Here is a 21,720-nt window from a genome sequence, read left to right as displayed (position 1 = left end):
GTGGTGTCCCAAAACAGAATTGAGGTAGTGGAAGTGGTTTCCAACACTTAAACCCCCCTCTAGATTCCAAGGGAGCCCCGACCCACACTTTCAACAACGTGGAAGATGAAATTTCCCAAACACCTTGCAAAGTCAGCGACTTCGGCAAGTTTTGGAAAAGATCAGAACTAGAAAACGTCGATTTGCATGAAGTGGTGTCTCATTTCTTAGGGAAAGATCTCTACCCTAATATTTCTCACTTCCCTCATCAAAGGTTATCTCGCAAACGAGGGCACTCAATACCAAGTGGATTTAAGAGGATTTAAGGGGTAGACATGGGATTGGGCCAATGTGTCTCGGCTGTCTACTTGAGTTCAGATCATCATATTGTCAATACCAGGCTCAAAGAAAAAACGCAAATTCCGATATATGAGAAGCAAATGTTTGTATTTTTAATAGTCAAATGACTTAAGATCTATAGAAAACATGATGGTATGAGTATAAAGGATGGAATGAGTGAAATATAGAAAAGTGCACATTTTCAGAAAATAAACCTCAGGAATGAAAGTTTTCTTTTAAACATCGTCAGTTTAAACAACATTTTACTGTACATAAGCTCAAACAATAAGCAGTCCTTCATCAAAAACATAATAGTGAACTGAAGAGCGCAACATCCAAGTGGCTGCTTTTAGCAGTCGGAGACAGAATCCTGAACTATTACAAGAAGACTGCATGAATGTGTTTCAGTAACAGGTACACAGCAGAACCATCGATCATTTTGTCCAGCCTTACCTAGCTTTAGTGTACGATCACATTTTGTTCCTTTTCTTAAGTTTGTTCGAGGAAAGAGATAAAGTGCAGTAGGAGTCTAGTGAATGTGTAGTGGATGTTTTACAGCTGAATACAAAGTAAACTACAGAGGCACTTGGCATCTGAATATCTGAACCATTATGAAAATGGAAAAAAAAAGTTGCTGAGAACCATGTGAGACATTTTTAATGCTCCCTTAGCAGCTCTGTTGATATCACTTTCAGAAAATAAGTCAGTGGTTCACTATGAGATAAAGAAGTTATTTCTGCTGTCAACACAACAGAGGTTTGAAAAATGAAAATAAACTTTAAGTGATGGAGCTTACTCAAATAAGTAAAAATAAACAAAAAATACAAATAATAACCAAACTCTAGCCCCGCCCGATATTTCAATAAAAATTGCACATGAAAAATAAGAAAAAAGGCAGCATCTTATGTCTATAAAGTGAAAAGATATACAAATTTAGAGTGCTTATTATTTAACAGAATAAACGCAGTGACTGGAGGCATTTGATGGTAAATGTGGACAACACAGCATCTCTCAAAGAAAAAAAATCTACAAGACAAAAGTTGATTAAATCATTTATCAGTTTTTTGAAAGAATAGTTCAACATTTTGGGACATGTTTTTTTCAGAGTTAGATTTAATAAAGATCCAATGGATAACAGTGGTATTAATCTTCTCATTGAGCTCTGAGCAGAAAAAAGAATAAATGGGCTTTCCAAAATGTTGAACTATTCCTTTAACTGCCTGCTTGCCACGTAGCTGTATATTAGTAACATGGCTCTACTTTAGTATTTAACTATTCAAATAAATGTTTTAGATTAAATAAGATAACTTAAAGGTTATGTTTTTACTTTAGAGCCATCGTAACATAGAACATATGTGTTGGGCTTAAAGCAGCTAAATGCTCCCTTCATTTTATTAAGATAGTGTTCAGCCAAAAATAGATGGTGTACAGTACTCTAAGTGGGTTAATTATTTAGTCATCTTGGGGCGCAGGCGTCTCTTAATGATCTGATGGTCACTTTCCTTCTCCTCTGGCTCTCTGCTGATGATCTATAACGAGACAAGAACAAATTGTTAAAGACGTGTGTGTATTTGTGTGTAACAGTACAGCAGCATGCCAAAGTTTGGGCACCCCTGGTCCAAATTTGTTTTACTGTGAGTTGATAAGTAAGTAGAAGACATGAAGTCTAAGATGACACATTTCTTTTACAGCTTCAAAACAACAAAAATGAAAAGGGCCTGAGGCACATGTTTGGGCACCCTGCCTGGTCAGTACTTAGTAGCATCCCTTTTGGCAAGTATCACAGCTTCTAAATGCCTTTGTAACCAGCTAAGAGTCTTTTAGTTCTTGTTTGGGGGATTTTCTCCAGTTCTTCTTGCTAAAGGCTTCCAGCTCTGTGAGATTCTTGGGCCGTCTTCATGCACTGCTCTTTTGAGGTCTATCCACAGATTTTTAGTGATGTTTAGGTCAGGAGACTGTGAGGGCCTCTGCAAAACCTTCAGCTTGCACCTCTTGAATCTTGTGGATTTTGAGGTGTGTTCAGGATCAGTGCCCTGACGTAAAAGCCTCTTCTCTCTCTCTCTCTCTCTCTTTTACGGATTTCAACTGAATCCATTCTTCCATCTACCTGTAAAATGTTTGCTGCACCACTGGATGCAACACAATCACAAAGCATCATCGATTCACCCTCGTGTTTAACAGCTGGACAGGCGTTCCTTTTTTTTCCAAACACACCTTTGCTCACTGCATCCAAAAAGTTCTGTTTTAACTTCATCAGACTACAGGACTTGTTTCCAAAAAGCACCAGGCTTGTTCAGATATTCCTTCTGCAAACTTTCTACACTGAATTTTGTGGTGAGGACACAGAAGAGGTTTTTTTCTGATGACTCTTTGTCACGGTAGAACAGTGCACCACCACTCCAGAGTCTGATCAATCTTCCTGCAGGTCATACAGGGATTTCTATTTGCCTTTCTAACAATCCTGCAAGCAGCTCTCTTGGAAAGTTTTTCTGGTCTTCCAGACCTCAACTTGACTTCCACAGTTCATGTCAACTGCCATTTCCTAATTACATTACAAGCTGAGGAAACAGCTACCTGAAAACACTTCAGTCTTCTTATAGTCTTCTCCTGCTTTGTGGGCATCAGTTATTTTAGTTTTCAGAGTGCAAGGCAGCTGTTTAGAGGAGCCCATGGCTGCTGATTGTTGGGACAGTGTTTCAGGAGTCAGAGTATTTATAAAGCTTTGAAATTTGCATCACCTGGCCTTTCCTAACGATGACTGTGAACAAACCAGAGCCCTAAGAAGCTAATTAAGGTCCAAGACCCTGTAGAAGTTGTCTGAGAGGTCAAATGTCTTGGGGTGCCCAAACTTTTGCATGGTGCTCCTCTCCTTTTTCTCGCTCTAAAATTGTACAAAACAAACAACAACAACAAAAAAACTCTGCTTAAAATGTTGAGAAGCATGATTCATCTTTAACTCCATGCCTTTTGGAGATCAGTTCATCATTTTACAGTAACTGTAAAAAGGTCAGTTCCAACTGATCTGATGTGATCTACATAAACAATGTAGAAAGCAACTAGCCTTTACTAAGATACAGATAATTACCATATAACACGTACTCTGAGAACCACTCAATACAGTGCAGCATTAGAAGAAGTCTGCTGCTATTCATTTTTTATGGCATGTCACTGAATCCCTTCTCAAGGCTCTGTGGGATAAGTGCCGTGGGATTTACAAGTGGTGCGAGAAAGAGATCTGGAGTTGAAAAATTGTAAACTTACACAAATGAGGGAAACATTTGCAGCTGCGTAGAGACGCAGTATAACAAAAGTATGTCCCTTGCCCCAGATATTACTAAAGCAAGCAAAAACTAAGTGCTACTTGGCACTAAGTCTCATAAATAGTTGAAGAAATTGCAAGTTGCTTAAGAAAAACCAAGCAACATTAACACACTCACAGAAAGTCCTAGTTGTAATAAATTGGGATGCAAATTGAATTTGTTTGTGCTGCTCAAAGCACTTAGAAGTTCTTTAGTCAAACAATTCCTTCAGTGGAATCAATGAAAACTGTCCAGAGTGAAGAACTACTACTGCTAAATGGCAAATACTTGGTTCAAGTAACTCAGCTGTTATCTGAAAGCTGTTCCTGCTGCAGTATAAGTTGCTTTATGGCTCACTAGTTTCCCATCTTTTGTTGCAGGGAGTACATCATAGGTGACGAGCCTTGAAATGTTAAGGTCAGGTTGGACATGGACATGTTTTGCTACTTAGACTGTCCAGTAGGGCAGCTGAAATAAGACTAGAGTAAATAAGTAAGTGCTCTGATATCTAAAACAAAAATCTGTTTCCTAATACCAAACACAAGCAATGAGGTATAAAGGATAGTTTTTATGTGATAACCTGTCAGGGTGACTCTTGATTGGGGTATAAAGCTTGGCATCCATTAAAATTCCATATCAATACTTTCATTGATACCCTATTTTGAAGAATACAACCATTCTTCTACAGTCTACAGATTAGCTGGGCAAAATCAGCATAAATGCCGTTGGAAGAATTAAATGAGGAGGCACCTTCTTTCAGGGTTGTTTGCAATTTGGAATACTTAAGAGCTTTCCATCTATCCTTCCCTCGACACACTATCCACTTACAACTACAATAAAGTCCTAAATGATATTGATGGCGACTTAAAGAGATGGGGTGTGCTCCCTATCTCGACTCAGTCTAGACTTTCACTAATTAGAATGAATGCATTGCCTCGTGTCAATTGTATTAGCTCAATGGTACCTTAAGTCCCACTGGATAAGCGCTGGAAGAAGTTGCATTCTGTTATCAGCACCTTTTTGTGGAACAAAACTCCAGAAATAAAGCTTCTACTTTGAAAAGAAAAATGACCAGGAGGCACTAACCTGCATAAGATTGAATGGTACTAATGCTAATTTGCTCTGTGTCTACTTAAATGTTGCTGAATCCAAAGACTTGTGTCATGGTGCCCCACTGAAGAGCAGAAATTTTTACTTTTGAAAAATAGGAAGCCAATACTTTTTCCATAGTGGGGAGACAAGGGTGTTAATACTCTACAAGACATAATGGGGGGACACAATCTACTTAAGTGTTATTACAGTTGTGGGCAGCAATGTGTGCTCAGGGTGTCCCATGTGGCAATGGTTTAGAAACTCACCCCCTAATTGACCCTTTGCTAAGTTCTACCCCTGAACACATACTGGCCAATCATGATGTAGCATTGGGCTGGCTCAGACCAGCGTCCAACCAAAAAAACAAAACAGCTGTGCTCCATTGACTCTAATGCAATCGTCTCAGATTTCCTTCATTTTCAGGCTGGTTTTGTGGATTTGGAGCTAAATGTTGTGCCTGGGGCACGTTGTGAATTAATGATACTCGTTACCTGGAGAGGTTGGAAAAAGATATACGTTTCTTCCCTGTTCCAAAACCCAAATCAAACCCTGAAAAGTGTAGGGTTAGCTAGCTAGCTACTGAAGATATAGCCTATTGAATGTATACACGTGCTGCTTTTGCTTTTTAATGATTATAACAGTGAAAAAAGACCAACCCTGCTGTACAGGAACCATATATTGTACCAGCTGTGTGGCATCAGAGTGTGTGCGGATGAACGGTGTTTGGCTTCACCCAGAGCTCTCCGCTCATCCGGCAACGGGGGTTTGGGTGCTGGCGTCGGCACGAGGGGGAAGCCTGCTCATCTGCACACACTGCGATGCCACACAGCTGGTTCAATATCAGCAAAGTTTCCCCTTATATTCATTGTCTTGTGTGGCAATCAGCAGTGATGTAGTGGTTCACTTTTACACTGTGATCTGTAGCCTATAGTTCGGCTTTAGCTTCTGACTATCTTTGTCTTTTTAACCTGTTGTTGCTGCTGAGTCAGTTTGACATCCTGGATATATCCTTCAAACACAGACTGTAGACCCCTCTGTCTGCTTCTCTCTGGAAGGCTGATATAAACCTTTGATATTAATACCTCGTCAGATATGGACTGGCACGCTACATGGTCAAATATCTCCCCATCGTCCAGAAACCCAACCCATCAAATGATACATTACTCACACGTGTTATCTCACACCTTGAATATTACATCAAATGAAACAGAGCTGATCCATATTGTGACTGATGTCCAGGCATTATTGTTGGCACTTTTCTTCATCTGGTTTGGCAGTGCCCAGAGATTAATAGATTTTGGAAAATGTCTCAAGTATCATAACTAATTTTTTTTATAGAGCCATCCCTTACTCACAGTGTCTGCTATTACTCAATGACAACTCCTCTTAGGCCCTAAGTACAAATGATGGGCGCCTCTTGTTAGCTGGTCTCACAGCTGCCAAAAGAATAGTAGCCTGTCATTGGAAACCAGCACGTGCACTGTCAGTGAGGGAATGACTCTCTTTTTACCGGGACATTGCACAGCTGGAGCTTTCTACAGCACAATCACATTAAGCCAGCCACACAAAATAGTACCTGCTGGTAAAAGCTACTAAAGAAAGAAACTGATTTACTATAAATATTTGTGGGTAACTGGCTTTTTTAGGTATGTTTTCATGTCTTTTGCCTGCTTGTTTACTCATTCAAAATATTATCCATGGTATATTTTGCATTGGTTGGTTTTATATAAATATTTCTCAATCAGTTGGTACACATACATGTCTCAAAACTAAAATCAATATGTCCTGGCTCTTACAACCTGATATTGTCAGAGCTGATTACAAGGGGGGGGGAGTTTAAGTCAAATTTAAAGGACTGAGAAAATGCACTATGGGTCATTGTGATTGCTCCTAAAATTTTTACTAAAAATTATTCCTGTTTATGTATTTACAGTGTTTTTTGTATGGTATTTTAACTGGATCTTGTGCTTGCTCATTTATGGTGTGTGACAGTTGTATTAGTCTGTTTGTAATTATTGTCATGATGTTTATGCTGCCCTCGTGGCCAGGTTGCTCTTGAAAAAAGACTTTTAATCTCACTGAGACTTTAACCTGGTTGAATGAAATGTGTGTGTTTGTGTACAACAACGACTCTTAGTGCTTATATAATGAGCTCCTGTATGACAGCACTTACTGGATGTGAGGGCATGTCCATGGGCGAGGAGATCTCAGGCCTGTAAAGTTTTCTTTTGTTCTTCTTGGCTCTTAGACTGAGGGATGAAGAGGAGGAAGACGAGGCTGCTGAGTCTGCATCAACCCGACCGCTCACCAGACTCATCATCTTCTTGGCTGCAGAGATGGAAACAATTTCACAAGAACATGCTGAATAGAAACTTTAGACAGATTTAGATCTTTTAATTGATTGCTTAATTTTATGTTTAAAGGTTATCAACTGTGCTCGGTGTGTGAATTTGACTATGAATACATCATTTTAAGAGCAGACACATAGCATTAGTGTAATTACTGTAAAAACCGTCACTGAGTGGCCTGTCAGACAATACTTGTTAGCGGGACACCAGGGTTTTCCCTGGGTTTTTGGAGACCAAGGTGCAAAGGCCTGTGGCGGGGGGCATCTTGACAGCTGTACTTTTAGATACGGTCCCCCCCCTCTATTAAATATGAAAGGAGGCCCCCACATGCTTGAGCTTTACACTGCTGGCTTGTATAATCAAAACAGACATGTCCTGTGATTTTCAGCCTTCTATGATTATACTTACCCTTTACAGCAGGCACATCCTGACAGCTGAGAATATTACTGTCAGGTATTGTCCCCCCTCTATTAAATATGAAAGGAGGCTCCCACATGCTTGAGCTTTACACTGCTGGCTTGTATAATCAAAACAGACATGTCCTGTGATTTTCAGCCTTCTATGATTATATTTACCCTTTACAGCAGCAGGCACATCCTGACAGCTGAGAATATTACTGTCAGGTATTGTCCCCCCTCTATTAAATATGAAAGGAGGCTGAAAATCACAGGACATGTCTGTTCTGATGATAGTCAGCGTCCCTGAAATGCGTGTTTCTCTTCTATAATACATATTCTACATCTCAGAGGCGACGTCTTTCCACATACGGGCTTCCTTCGCCTTTCAAATGGGGCAGAGCTCTGTGGGTAACAGTAGTAGAGACACAGCCCGAGTGCGAACCGGGATCTGACACAACACCAGAGGGAGAAGCAGGTCGGTGGAGCTGTGTGCCAGATGAAAAAACAAGCGTGTTGCACCGAATGCGCACCGCTACGGCGTTGCTTTGGGTTGTCAGCGCACATGATGCGTGTCTACATTAGAAAGTAATGGGTTTGTGTGTGCAAAAGACGCTACATCTGAACGCCCCTCATGCACACACACACGCTTTAATCAAGGCGGCGGCCAAAATCACCCAGGCGGCGCGCCTTTGTCTTAGATAGGCAGAGAAAACCCTGGATACAGTTTGTCACCATGTCACTTTTATCCTTTAATCACAGACATACTTATCTTTAAAACATTGTAGCATCTGTAACACTGTCATGGTTTTAATTTACTGTTCAGGTGGAGGAAATAATCAAAGGAGCAGACTGCAAGGTATAGAAAGAAAAGGATGGGAGGAGGAGAAAGATCAGTGATAAAAGGGATGGAGGAGGGAAAGGACGGAGAAAGAACAGTAGATGGTGAGAAGGAATGAGTGATGGAAGGAGGGAAAAGATTAGGAAAGAAAAGAGCGAGGTGTTGGAGGAAGCAAAATAACGAAGATAAAAGACGACGAGGGGCAGGAGGGAACTGCAAGCGGCAGAAAGAAAGAGAGAAAGAGAGAGAGAGAGAGAGAGAGAGAGAGAGATATGGAGGGAGGATCAGATGGCGGCAGACAAGCACCCTTGCGTCGGAACCCCGGGGCGACAATTAATTGACCGAGTGAAACTGCTGGTCCCCGAGGATAAAACTCAGAGATGACTCCGGTTGATTCCAATATGTTCCCTGTCTTAACTTTCTCCTCTAAGCCATCATTAGTGTCCCAAACTTGCTGCCCTTGCCTGGTTACTTTGTCAAACCTGTGTTATCCTTCGCCAAATAACTCCGGCAGGAACTCGGAGCTTTGTCCTTGTGTGTCCTACGTTGTTTTGCTGCACACAGGTTTTCAAATGGGAGATTTAAAAAACTCTACAAATCCATCTGGGCCGTGCGATTGCCTCCTGGACTCTATCAGTAAATGACTGGAGGTGAATGAATATAATGCATCACAAAGCAGAGGGGAAGATGCATTGTATATATATAAGCAAGCTTTGGTGTTTTTATGCATGTGTATGTGTGTGTGGGAGGTTAGAATGGTTATAAAAAGCCCCAGGCCAGTGACCTTGGTGTTCTTTTTGATCACACTTTGAATATTAAAGCTCATTTTAAATCTCACCAAAAATGATTCTTAGTATCTCAGTAATATTGCATCAGTAAAGCAATTTCTGGAAAGGGCAGATACTGATAGACTGATGCAGACTTTTATCATTAACAGGCTTGATTACTGCAGTGCTCACATTTTCTTCCAAGATGCCTTTAGATAATTTGCTGATCATTTAAAATGCAGCAGATCATACGCTCACCAAGATTAGAAGAGCAGAATGCATTACACTTGTTTTAATCATTGCCTATTGGTTTCAAAACAGACTTTGACAAATCTCATGAGAAGACCAGAACCAACAATGTCCATCTGTCTCTCAATACTCTGACTTCCTAAAACAGTTCACAGATATATAATGTCATTTTCTTTAAAAGGCTACTATAGTTTTAAACAAACGCTACTCAAACAGGAGGAAATAGTTAATTCGTGGGGGACTATTTCCAGTGGTGGATTAATATTTATTTGGTAAGTCTAGTTAGAATTTGTAGCAGCAGGACGGTGTATGTGGGACAATAGTCAAACTAAATTAGTGTGTGCTTTTATGGTAATGAGGGAACACGTCACACAGTGCAACAGACCTGGGGAAGCAAGAGTTGATCAGCATTTTTAAATTTAATTAACTTGGAGGGCCTTGTTTGGTCTGTACTTGACTCAGAATTTCGTCAGTCAAACTGGATTTGGTCGTTCAACATGAATATTCAACTATTCATTCCCTTTTTCCCCATACAAAGTTTGAACAGGGTTCGGCAGGACAGTGCAAATCATGTAGTAAACAAATCAAGTTTGCTTTTCGAGCTAATGCGTGCTAACTATGCTGATGACCTATCTGAAATGTGCAACCTTTTTTTGCCAACACCAGATATCAAACTCCAAGAGACTGTATCATATTAAGTTGTGTGAGCTGCAACTTCACCACTTCTATACAGAAGGTCTCTCTTTCTTTAGGCAGCTGCCTCCATCTCACGCCGGATTAACACTGGACGTGGAAGGGCTGCGAAGTGCAGCGATTTTCTGTGGAGGATTGCAACGTCCTTTCAGTGCCAGTGTCAAGCTACTCGGCTGTTCACACAAGATGCGTTACTGCACTGAGCTCCAGGGCCGGCTCACTAGATGCAGCATGTCTGGTGTGAATGACCAAGCGACTGCTGACGCGATAATTGACATATCGAGGCGCTTCCATGTCCACTGTGAACATGACGTCACTTGGACTCACCCTGGGTCTGGGTCTGCAGCTGTCTGTACCGAAGAGCAGTGTGAAAGCAAGGAACGCGGAGATTGAAACAACACCAGAAGTGAACTACACACTGACTGCCAAAAACAAACAAACACAAAAACCAACCAAAAATACATAAATACCCAAACAACTGCACGACTTGAAGGAATCTCAGTCTACTGAGGGGTCCCTCACACATCATTTGAATTTCAGGGGGCAGCCCAAGCCTTTCTTGACTTCAAAAGAGTTTTATTTTTATGTATTGCACTTTTAATGATTGAACATACAAGCTTAATTTGCTGGATTTTAATTTCTTATGCAACATAATCAGTGGTTTTTGGAAAGTACTCTACAAATGAAGATCAATATATTTACATAATTTGTAAGGGGCATTCTACTTTGTTTAATCCAGTGGTTTTTTTCTAGGATCTTCTTTTATCTTTGCCACATTCTAATTAATTGAATAACAAGTGCGCTTATCCCTTCCTGCTCAGAAATGTCATCAGCTGATTAAAAAACCATTTGAACCCTCCAATGGTGTGTGATGTCACTTTGCTGCGTCATCATATTTTAGTTTGAAATAAAATATTCGCTCCTCGCTCTCATAAATCTCCAGATAGAAGAAGCAGATAAAAGTTAAATGTCTCCCGCAGTAAAGGATCACACACTGACACACTAACCTTTACTGCCGAGCAGCGTGGGGGAGCTCTGCAGGAAGTCTCCGATCTTCTGCAGAGTTCCTTCCTTTCTGCTGTGGATGCTGCTCTGGGAGTTATGGCGACCCGCTGAGGAGGAGATCTGATCACAGACGACAGTGAACCGAGGTTACTCTACCAGCACGTACAGTGTAAAAAGCTGCGGGTGGCTTACAGTACAAACATACTGAAAAATGACTGGTCCAGTTTAAAATAAAAACTAAGATGGATGACAAACTTTATAACATCTATGAATTTTTAGAAAACCACCTCATGGGTCACAGTGGAGCAACTGTCCTTAGTGTAATGGTGCACGCATACAGAAAGCAGAAGACATTTGCTGTGTGTTCTCCATAGTAATAGCAACTCCATATCTAAGCAATTCATCTAGCAAGTAAAATATTATAGCATAAATCACACTGACAGTCAAACCTACAAAGACAGAGGTGCAAAACAAATGTGGCCTCCTGATGTAAGAATATGATTACTTCAACTTTGCGCTTTATGAGTAGGTTTTGCTACAATGATGCTTTAACTGTGAATTATTTACGTTAAACAAGTATAGCATGTATCAGAGCACATCTTTATGGTTATGAATGTGTCTGCACGTCTGTAAGTGTGTGTGTTTCTGTCTGGTTGTCACCTCCTCCTGGTGTGGGGTCAGCTTTGGCGTCAGTTTGGTCCTCGTGTTCCTTCTGTTCTCTGCCTCCACCTCTTCCTATCGACACACACACACACGCACAAGGACATACACAATGAAGACACACAAACAAACAAACAAAGTGTTGAAGCTCTGAGTGCATACTGAGTCATCCGTACCAGAGGATTAGTAAGAGGCTGATGAGCAGAGAGGTTAGGAGGAGGCACACAGCTAAAAACAACCATGAAATGTTCCATAATGACAGGAGAGTTTGGACAAAATGGGGCAGGTCATTAATACGATGTAGACATCAGGAGAAAAACGCTCTGACACTTTGCGCACCGGCCTCAGCGGTCGCTCAATTCCACTTTTACCACTTTTCCAGCTGGAATAATTCTCAGGGAGTGAAAACGAGCTCCAATTTAGGGTTATTTACCTGCCACAGGGGCTTGAAGAGTTGACAAGCTTAACTGCTACCAGTCAAAATATGTTGTCTGGGAGTCTCAGAAACACCCAATTAATCTTTAGTTTTTTACTTTCAAACAAGATTCCAATGTCAGTGACAAGCACCATTGTCAACCATGTGTGGAAAACCTTTCATTAAATCTAAACAAAGAAAACAAATACGCATGTCTGACGTTTGCTGCAGTTCCTAGTCAAAACAATCTTGGAGGGAAGCCTCTGGCTCTCAGGAAGAAAGTAAAGGAAAATCTTTAATGGTGTAAAATACTTCCTTTATCTCTTTTTATACCCCTGGCATGCCAAGGATAACCAGGTTGCAGGTGTTTTTCATTAAGTCGAGCATCTGACATTTTTCTCCCTGGTCTGCTGTCTGAGAGGTGATGAGTTGAATGACATGGCGTATGGGTAAATGGAGAATGATTGCATAAAAAATCTAAATTGGGACCTTTACATTTTTTCACCTTGACACTTTTTTTTTTTTTTTTTTTTAACAGAAACCTTCAGTCAACTTTCAAAATCAGATTGTTTCTGATGTGTCAGTTTCCCATGTTTCTGGTCTTCTCTTATTTAAGTGATATTCCACCTAGGGCTGGGCCATGTGGACAAAAATTCCTGTCCCGGTATTTACAGGCTGACTGGCGACACGATATATACACGATATATATTTCTGTATTTTCTGCGAAATGGGCTCTACATGTTCAGTTGCAAGTCGAAGCCACATTTAAGATGTCACAAAGAAACTGATCAAAATAAAATGCAAAGACAGGGATTTATTTCCCTGTTTGAAAATATACAGCTGCACAACATGTAAATGAAAACTGATATAAATTAAAATAGCATGGCTGTATGTTAACATTTTGCACATAGCAATGGAGCTACAGAGGGTTAAAGGTTTGCAGCACAGGACACAAAACTATAACGTGAATATACAAGTATCAAGTCGGCCTAAATCCAGTGCAGTTTGAAACAATTAAAAATCTTTATGAGGGGAGTTAAAAAGTGGTTTTCCATGGCCTTGCAAATTAATCCAGTGCTGTAGAATTATTTAAATATTTTTTTTTATTTAGGCTATGAATCTTATTTATACTTGTAGCATCAACAAAGAGACTGAGGATCTGAAGGAGCAAGAGACACGTCTGTGGTGTCACTGCATTTTTAAACAGATCTGTCGCCTGCATCCATGCGTGTTTCCATATTACACATTAGACCACAACTATCAAGAAGAACGGGGCCGCGCTACGATCCACCTCACACATAAACTGGCAGCGGAGTGCTGGATTGCACGTGTGCTGTGGTAATTTCATCAAATTAACTGATTTAGCATAGCACATGCAACATGCAGACCGATGTCACACTTAACACACACACAGCTGTGGGGAGAGTGTGCGAGAGGAGGGACGAACAGTGGTGTGTGTATGTAACACAACTTGACCCTGGATCAATATAAATCTTGTTGTGTAAATTTATATCTGCTTAAAAATATATTGACATATCATACAGTTGTTATATCACCCAGTCCTAATATAAACCTATAGAAAGAGACAATTAAATAACTGTAAACTTGCACAGTCGACAATCAAAGACTAACTAAGATTTGAATTTTGCTTTGCAATGTGCAATGTATCAGTGTAGGATGTTGTTTCACTGATGACTGGACCTTTTTATGGCAACCAGTCTCTTTTCAGAACGTCTACTGAGGTTTAATTTCAGGCATCCAGTAGACAGAGTAAAAATGATTCAAACGTTACATGTCGTGTTCTGGATGTTGTTTTAGGGCCAAATCAAACTGCATCAATTAAATTTTCTTCCATTCCTCAAGTTACACAAAATAGCTCTAGCTGTCCAAGTAAAGATGTACCAGGAGACTTTCTAAAAAACTTTTACACTCCTACTTATTTTGCTACTGGCACGACTACCTGTCTCACTATTTCTTGACTCAAGACTCAAATGAATGTGGTTAAATCTCTGGTGTCGTCTTGCCTTTCTTACGGCCTGTTTCCACCAGATGCGTGCTGGTTGCGTCTCCGCTCCGGCACGGCAGCAGAGCCGATAGGATTCAATTCTAGTCAATGTGTGTATTTCCACCAGCTGCGGCTGTGCTGCGTTCCGGCTCTGTCACAGCTCCGGCAGTCCAGAGCCCTCCGCAACAGATACGCAGGACTTCTATTTTTGCCAGACGCCGGAGCACAACGCAGCAATTCAGCACAGAGCAGATCGTGCGGGGCAGGAAGTCGTGCACAGAAACACGATAAAACATCCGGTTAATTTTCAAAACAAAATACACAGTGTTCACGCGGATCATATTTCCCTGCACCTTGAAAACTACATAATGGGCGGAGACAGGCCTGAAGTCAACAGGTCAGAGGTTTTCAGACGTCATTTCACCCCGTTGACACCATGGACGAGGAGATATTAATCATGGCAGTGCACCGAGATGTCTTCCCGGCGGAGCTGCACCGCTCCGCACAGCAAACGCAGCCGGTGGGTATTGACGGACGGCGGAGCACGCAGCGGATAACCAGCGCTGCCATTCCGCAACGGACACGCATCCAGTGGAAATCCGGCGTTAGGCTTCCAGTTACTCATGTTTTCTCATCTAACCAGATTTAGAATCAAGATGTTATTTTTGTTGTTCATTGACCATTTAACCTTTAATTTATCCCTAGGGGCACCCGGGGGTAAAACACCCACCAACATTGGGACCTGGGTTAATTTTTCCTCAGCAGTGCTCCCAGCTTTCTGTGGTCAAACAAACATAATTGTCATTGTTTCAAGGTCGGGAGGCCAGTGAGGGATGGCTCTACATCTTACACAGACTAACAGTGGGAGTCAGCAGTAACTAAGCCCACAGGGGAACTGGCCACCCCAAGGTGGGAGGAAAAAGAGTGTAAAAAACATATTCCATAATTCAAAACACACACAGACACAGAAAATCTTAATAAACCAACAGAGTCAGAAATGTGATGCATTTGTACAGTCCTGCATCACTAAACAAATCCCTTGACATATTTTGCTACTCCAGCAAATGAAGCAATTCTGACTCACGACTAGCCGGTGGGGACGAGGCCGACCTGAGAGGGTGGCTCACCAATCGGGAAGTAGAGTGGGCGTGGTGGACGGTGTAAACACGCTCCACTTTGAAGAGCAGAAAAAGGAGTCATCAGTGACTCAGTAGATGCTTTTAAAAATAATCTGAGGAAGGAAGGAAAGAAGACAGGAATGGAGGAAGAAAAGTGTGGAAGTAGAGATTGGTAGAGAGAAAAGAAATGTGAAGAAAGTACACAATGGAGCTGAAGAGTGTGCATACGTGCGTGTGAGAGAGAGAGAGAGAGAGAGAGAGAGAGCGAGCGAGAGAGAGAGAGAGAAAGAAGTGGAGAGATACCAATGAGTAGTGATAAGTGATAGTGATAAACCATAATTGGAGTGTGTGGAGAAAGTAAACAAGATAATATGTGCGTGTGTGTGCGTGAGATACAGATGAGATGAGATGATAGAGGGAGCGTGTGGGGAAAGTAAATGAGACATGAGATAATGTGAATCAAGGCTGGGGATGAAGAAAGATGCAGAGCAGATAGTGAGCGGCAGGGATGTGCTGCGAGTAGGTTTCTTGCTAAATTTCCAACAAATGACATGCACACTGGATTCAGGTCCACCACGACTGCCCCTTACCACAGTGTGAGCATTCTGCACTCTGTCATTAGCATTAGCAAAGAGAACTGTACAAAAGTTTAGGTAGCAGTGCTGGGGGGGTTTTTGTCAGTTAAAATGGCAATCGTTGCCGGGGGGAGATCATATCAGCTGTCGCTAATTAATGTTAATTCCATAAGTAAGTTGATAACAGGCCAAATTATACTTGTCTGTTGTCTGGTTAAGGTGCTCTCTACAAGCTGCTGTCTGCACTCTCAGATCTTTCATTCACATCATGTTAATCATTAAAGCTTATAAACCTTACGCTTTTGACCCCAGTGTCTACAGCTGTTATTTCAATGTGTCAGACACATACTTCAGCATGTACGTGAAGTGCTGGATTGGACTAAGCATCAGCAGATATCTAATATTAAAGCAACATTATGCAACTTTATTTTTAACTTTAAGATTACAGCTTCAAAGACTGAGAAGTACAGGTATGGACATCATGACAGACGCAAAGAGATGGAAGAGAACTTTGATGGAGGAAGTAAGTAAGAGGAAGAAAGAGAGTGACCGAGCAAGACTGTAGACAAGAGTAAACTAACAAACTATTATAAGGTTGCAAAATGTTTATACCGTTCCGATGTAAGCTGTAGCAATCTGCTTTATGAAATGACAATCTGACAGTAGTGCACATCCCTGCCAATGTTACTTATGAAAGAAAGCGTAACCTTATTGGTGTCATCCCTGTCTTGTGAGGTTTTGAAGGTGTTCCAGATACCAGAAGTCACATTTAAACGCTTAGCGAACTATGTATTAGGTTTTAGCAGCATCACGGTATTACAGGTGCTCATCTTTCTATTTACCCCATACTGGAGAGGTTGTCTTCATAGTGCACATCTTGCGACACTAAAGGTCAGTCTGGTGGAACAGGCAGCTGAGCAACTGCGAGTGGTGGGGACTATATTGCAAGACTAAATAGCTGGCCAGTGCTGTGTCCACAACACCAGACAGAGAGCAAACATTTTTATTTTGGGGTTTATTTGGAGATTCTTGGAAGAGTGGAGATACTAACTAAAGGACTAACCAAGACGGTTTTGGGAAGTTGCATTCAGTTTCTGTTGAGTTTGAAATATTTTTTTTTTTGTGATCTGTTTTATGATGACTTAACAACAGTTAAACTTAGTTCGGTTAAAAAGAGAAATGAGAATTTTGAAAGAGAAGCGCTGTATTTGTCCGTTTAATAAGAAAAATAGGTCTAAGAATATTCACTTTCTTGATGTTTTTAATGGGCGAGGCTTTCTGATTAGGTGGACATGATAACATTTAATACACATAACGTTATTCATACCCACAACAGAAAATACTTTTTCCCTAACCTGATATGGCGTGTGCGCTGCACATGCAAGCATTTTTGATCATTGCCTCCGTCCAGTCCGTCTTATCGCGTTTAACCATAGTTAGACAGGCAGTGGCGGCTGGTTTACAATAAAATGTAAGTTTTGAGCCATGACTCCTATTCTGGCACACAATAACACTTTGACACTCCTATCTAGCCTCCAGCCAACAAACTGATCATATTGTGATGTTGTGATATTGTGTTAGTGTTACAGTGTACAATATTTCTGTAAAATCCTCTGTTACCGTACCCTGTCAGTAAACATGGTTATTTGGCTTCTGACTGTATTCACAGGTTTCACACCCTTCAGCTTGTCAACAAAAGCTCGTGTTCAGACTCTGTCAGACAGGAATGACACCAATCACGTTAGAGCCTTTGTCATAATCATTTATATATAACATTGGCACTAGAGTTTTAGACTGTCGCTTTCCATGGCAGTGCACTACAGCCTACGCCAGAACACTATAAACAGTTTGCCTTTCTGCAGGCTTATGCATTCACAACAGTGGTGTACACTCAGAAACTGTGGGGGCACCAAATCTCAAAACTAGGGATGGGCAACACAAGCAAAAACACTATTCGAAAATCGTGGCAACTATTCAACAATTTTTCGAATAATCGTCCCCCGGAGCCACGCACACAGAGATCCATTCATCTTTAAAGGCCCGAACATACTCCAGCGGAACAGACTCCGTGGAGGTCCGCGCGGACTCAAAGCGGACGTCCGCAAGCCCTGTGCGCGCACACCGGTGGCTGCTCAGCATGTATTTTTCACATCGCGGACATTCCTCACGGACGTTTTTACAGGAAACTACAATGCGGAAGTGCGCTCATCTATGAAAGCCCGAATGACTGCGGACATTCCTCACGGAGTAGTAGTCTCTGCCTGTTTCTCCTGTTTGTAGAAGAGCATCAAACTAGCTGGTAGCCCATCTCACACCGCTGTAGCAATCCTAGACTGCCCTCATGCGGTTAGGAGCTGAATTGCATGTCAAATATAGGGGGAGAAATAAGACGGCGAATAGTAATAGTCGCATTAAAAAAATCGATTTTTAAAAAATAAAACGACTATTCGAAATTCGAAAATCGTGACCCATCCCTACTCAAAACTACCAATTCTTGCGTAATGTTGCTTTAAAGAACTTGGATCAGGATCAAAATACCAAAAACATCCTTGTTTGGGACATTACAAATATATGTGACACATCTATGTGCAATAAGATAATATTGACCTTACATAAGTACCACAAAATGTCAAACAATACCAAGTGTTTTACGTTTGTGGCCAAACTTGCTGCTGCATTCCTGCAGACAGTAAGTCAAGGCAAAAGTTAATCCTCCACGTACACATGCATCTCTTTAAAAATCAATCAAAGTTACTAAGAACAGAAGCTTTTTGTTTTTTTTGTCAGCCACTATTATTATCTTGGAACAATTGATGACTGACTCATCTATACACTGTGATTTGGAGGAGTAGAATACAAGCGGTGAAAACAGAGGACTAAGGGGGAAAAAGACTACATGCTGTACTGTGGGGAAATACCAGTTATGCAGTACAGTTTATCAGTGTGTATGACAGGTCGACTCCACGGTGCACAGGGCCACACCGACATCAAAATCATACGAGCTAAAAATTCACATAAAGATTTTCTGGGACAGCGGCGAGGACTCTTCTAAAGAAGAGCCACAACATCGTCAATAAATCATTAAGAACTCATCTGCTGAACAGACAGACATGGCTGGCTGGGAGAGATGCGGCTTCATGAGAGGAGAAAGGAGGATTGAGAGTTGGAGGCATGCCTGAAAGATGTTAAAGGACAGAGAGACAAGATGAGAAAGAGAGAAAAATGAGAGGGCGAAATGCAGAAGGACAGAAGAGAAAAAGATTGTGTGCACAGAGTAAAAGCTGAAGCACTTTATTTGCTCGTGTGTTTTCACGTTGTGCCAGTTTACATGATCCAGCCTGCCAACACTCCATTATCTCGGAGAAAAATTGAATGGTGCAGGAGTCTGGATGGCTGATGAAATCGGCTGCTGTATCGCTGCTGGGTCACTGCCTACAGATGTCAAACTTATCAGATAAGAACCCACTTTTCCGTGCAACTCTCTGCCTCGGTGTCACAACGATGAAATAGAAGCACTCTATTTAAGAGGTAGCAATTAAATTTGCATTATTCCATTGGTTTTGACAGTATAATTACTTCAAAAACAAGACAATTGGCAAGAAGAATAGAAACATCTACTTTGCATTTAATATTGTTTAAAAGCAGGAACCAGAAAGATGAACGCTTCTCCTGTGACAAGAATTTGGCAAGTTATCCCAATTATTTTATAATTTATAATGAATAAGAAACACATTAATACAACTGATACATAAATCTTGAATTAAGCAAAAAGTAAATACAGATGCAAATGCAGCCTATCCATTTGCTAACAAAATTGCCAATACAGCTGTGATTGACCAATACTGGCAGATTGATCAGTAATGTAATGAAGCAGAAGCCGAGAAGGTTTCCTTGAATAATCTGAGCACAAAGCTGCCACTCGGAGCAATTTGAAGATAAAAGCTTTCACAGAAAACACTCTGATCGACAGAGGGAGAGGCATACTACTTTTTTTTAGAGATACGAATTGAGAAATTAATACTAATGGTCAAGTGTGTAGGAGTTAGGGGGATATACACGTCAGCCACTGCAGTTCTCTACATGTCTGGCCCATAAGAGAAGCTGGCACCAAATCCTAAACACTAGATGAGAGTTTACTCTAGACTTTTTTTTTTTTTTTTTTTGGGACCGCCGATATGATAATTATTATCCCAGAATTCCAGCCATCTATAACAACTGCTGATCCTCTTTGCATTCCAAGCACGTCAGATTAAATAACTTGAATATAAGGAAGTCTCAATGAAGAAGCAATCTACTAATCCGAGTGATGGGTGGCAGAGGCAAAGGATGAAAAGGACTTGGTAAAGGAGGTGCCAAGCGCCACAGTAAAGTCCTTTGTGATAACATCCAGGGAATCACCAAGACTGCTATCTGTCGTCTGACTTGCTGTGGTGATGCGAATCTCTGGTCTGATCTATAAGGAGACCTGCGGTGTTGTAAGGTTCTTTCTGGAGAACATGATCCGTGATGCCTTTAGCCAGACCGAGCCTGCTAACTGCCATGGATTTGGTGTATGCTCTCAAGAGGCAGGGAGGCACTCCTTCACGCTACAGTGGAAAAATAGATCTGTCTGTTATAAAAATCTGGTCGATATCATACAAGTTTATATGTAATATGTCTTGGCAATATATCTTAAAGGTCACACAATATAAGCTATCCAAAAAAAAAAAAAAAAAAAAAAAAGGCATATGCTGGCTAACGTAAACACTGCACTAGACCATTAAATATTTTTATTGTTTGAATAAAATGTTTTCTCCAATGTATAAAATTGTGATTGGATGTTCTGCACAGCACAATCACCATCCAGAAAGCTCTGGGAATGATATGTTCAGCTTGGACTGTGCAGCCTCATTACTGCATTTTATCAAGTTGGAATTTTTAAGGACAATTTTTGTAAATGCAGAAGTACAGGACAAAGTAATTCCAGTGGCGACTCCACACTCAGCTGGGAGCAGTGCGGGTCTTTGTTCATACAAGCGACCCTGTAAAAATAATTTTCCACTTTGACCCTGAGTTATCATTTTAAGTGTCCTTGAACAAGGAACTAAATCTCAACAATTTCCAGGAGCACTGCCCCGTGGCTCAACCTCCAATCTGACCTCCCTGTAGCAGGGGGAGCTAGACAGCTAGACTGTACTCTCCTTAAGACCTCAAGAGTCTCTGTGGCGACGACAGCACACAAACCAAAGCTCCACTTCATTTCTCTCCAAAGACACTCAGGTAAACATGGTGCAAATAGAGAGACGGAGGGAATCAATAGAACACTTATGGCACTAACTCTGCTTGCACTGGCTACATGTTCACACACACCAAGAATTAAATTATAATGTGATCAAGGAAGAGGTAAAAGCAAGGAGGAGGACATTTATAAACCACACTGATTAAATGTTAATGTGAATTATGTAATGGTTACATGCGCACAATCAGAGTAAGATATCTAGAGAAGTTTTAAACAGTTTGCAATGTAGCCATTGGACAAAAGTTCTGCAACTCTCTCCTGCCCCATTTTACAGGAAAAAAACATTTGGACAGCAGCCCTACACTATACCACAAGGCTATACCACATTAGCATCATGGATGTGTTTATGGGGGTGATTACTAGAGGGAATGTATGACACTCCAGAATAATGTGACAGGGGCGTCTTCAGGCATTAGTCACTTTGCTCTGTAGCATGGAAACGGGTAAATTAATGGAACGCTCCAACAAGCGACCCATGTAAACATCCTCATTGGTGTGATGCCTCACTCTGCTTATTGGCTATAATCAGATTATGTGCAAGCAAATGCAGTCTCTATCCCTCTGTCTCTCCCTACTGTAAAACTCAGGAGAAAGAGTGAGACAGTCACACCATCTGTTTTCAAATCTTTACCGAAGCAGGGAAGGTTGGATGAACACAGGCA

At 41.1% G+C, this 21,720-nt stretch overlaps 1 protein-coding gene across 2 annotated transcripts in view; it reads right to left on the bottom strand.

The window, feature by feature from the left end:
- Positions 1-382: 382 nt before the first annotated feature.
- Positions 383-21,720, bottom strand: part of LOC125903149 (kinesin-like protein KIF20B) — a 70,028-nt gene continuing 48,690 nt past the window's right edge. The window contains exons 32-35 of one of the 2 annotated variants that reach the window (XM_049599867.1): positions 11,668-11,742; positions 11,010-11,127; positions 6,883-7,037; positions 383-1,847 (exon numbers count right to left, since the gene is read on the bottom strand). In XM_049599867.1, coding sequence (XP_049455824.1) covers positions 1,767-1,847; positions 6,883-7,037; positions 11,010-11,127; positions 11,668-11,742 — 429 coding nt within the window. In that variant the 3' untranslated portion in view covers positions 383-1,766. The remainder of the gene's footprint in view (positions 1,848-6,882; positions 7,038-11,009; positions 11,128-11,667; positions 11,743-21,720) is intronic. The other variant, XM_049599868.1, reaches the window with a different exon arrangement.

The sequence above is a fragment of the Epinephelus fuscoguttatus genome, linkage group LG16 (genome assembly GCF_011397635.1).
Source record: "Epinephelus fuscoguttatus linkage group LG16, E.fuscoguttatus.final_Chr_v1".
In the NCBI taxonomy this organism is placed as follows: Eukaryota; Metazoa; Chordata; class Actinopteri; order Perciformes; family Serranidae; genus Epinephelus; species Epinephelus fuscoguttatus.
The sequence above is the reverse complement of the archived record's forward strand: the minus strand, read 5'-3'. Positions and strand labels throughout refer to the sequence as shown.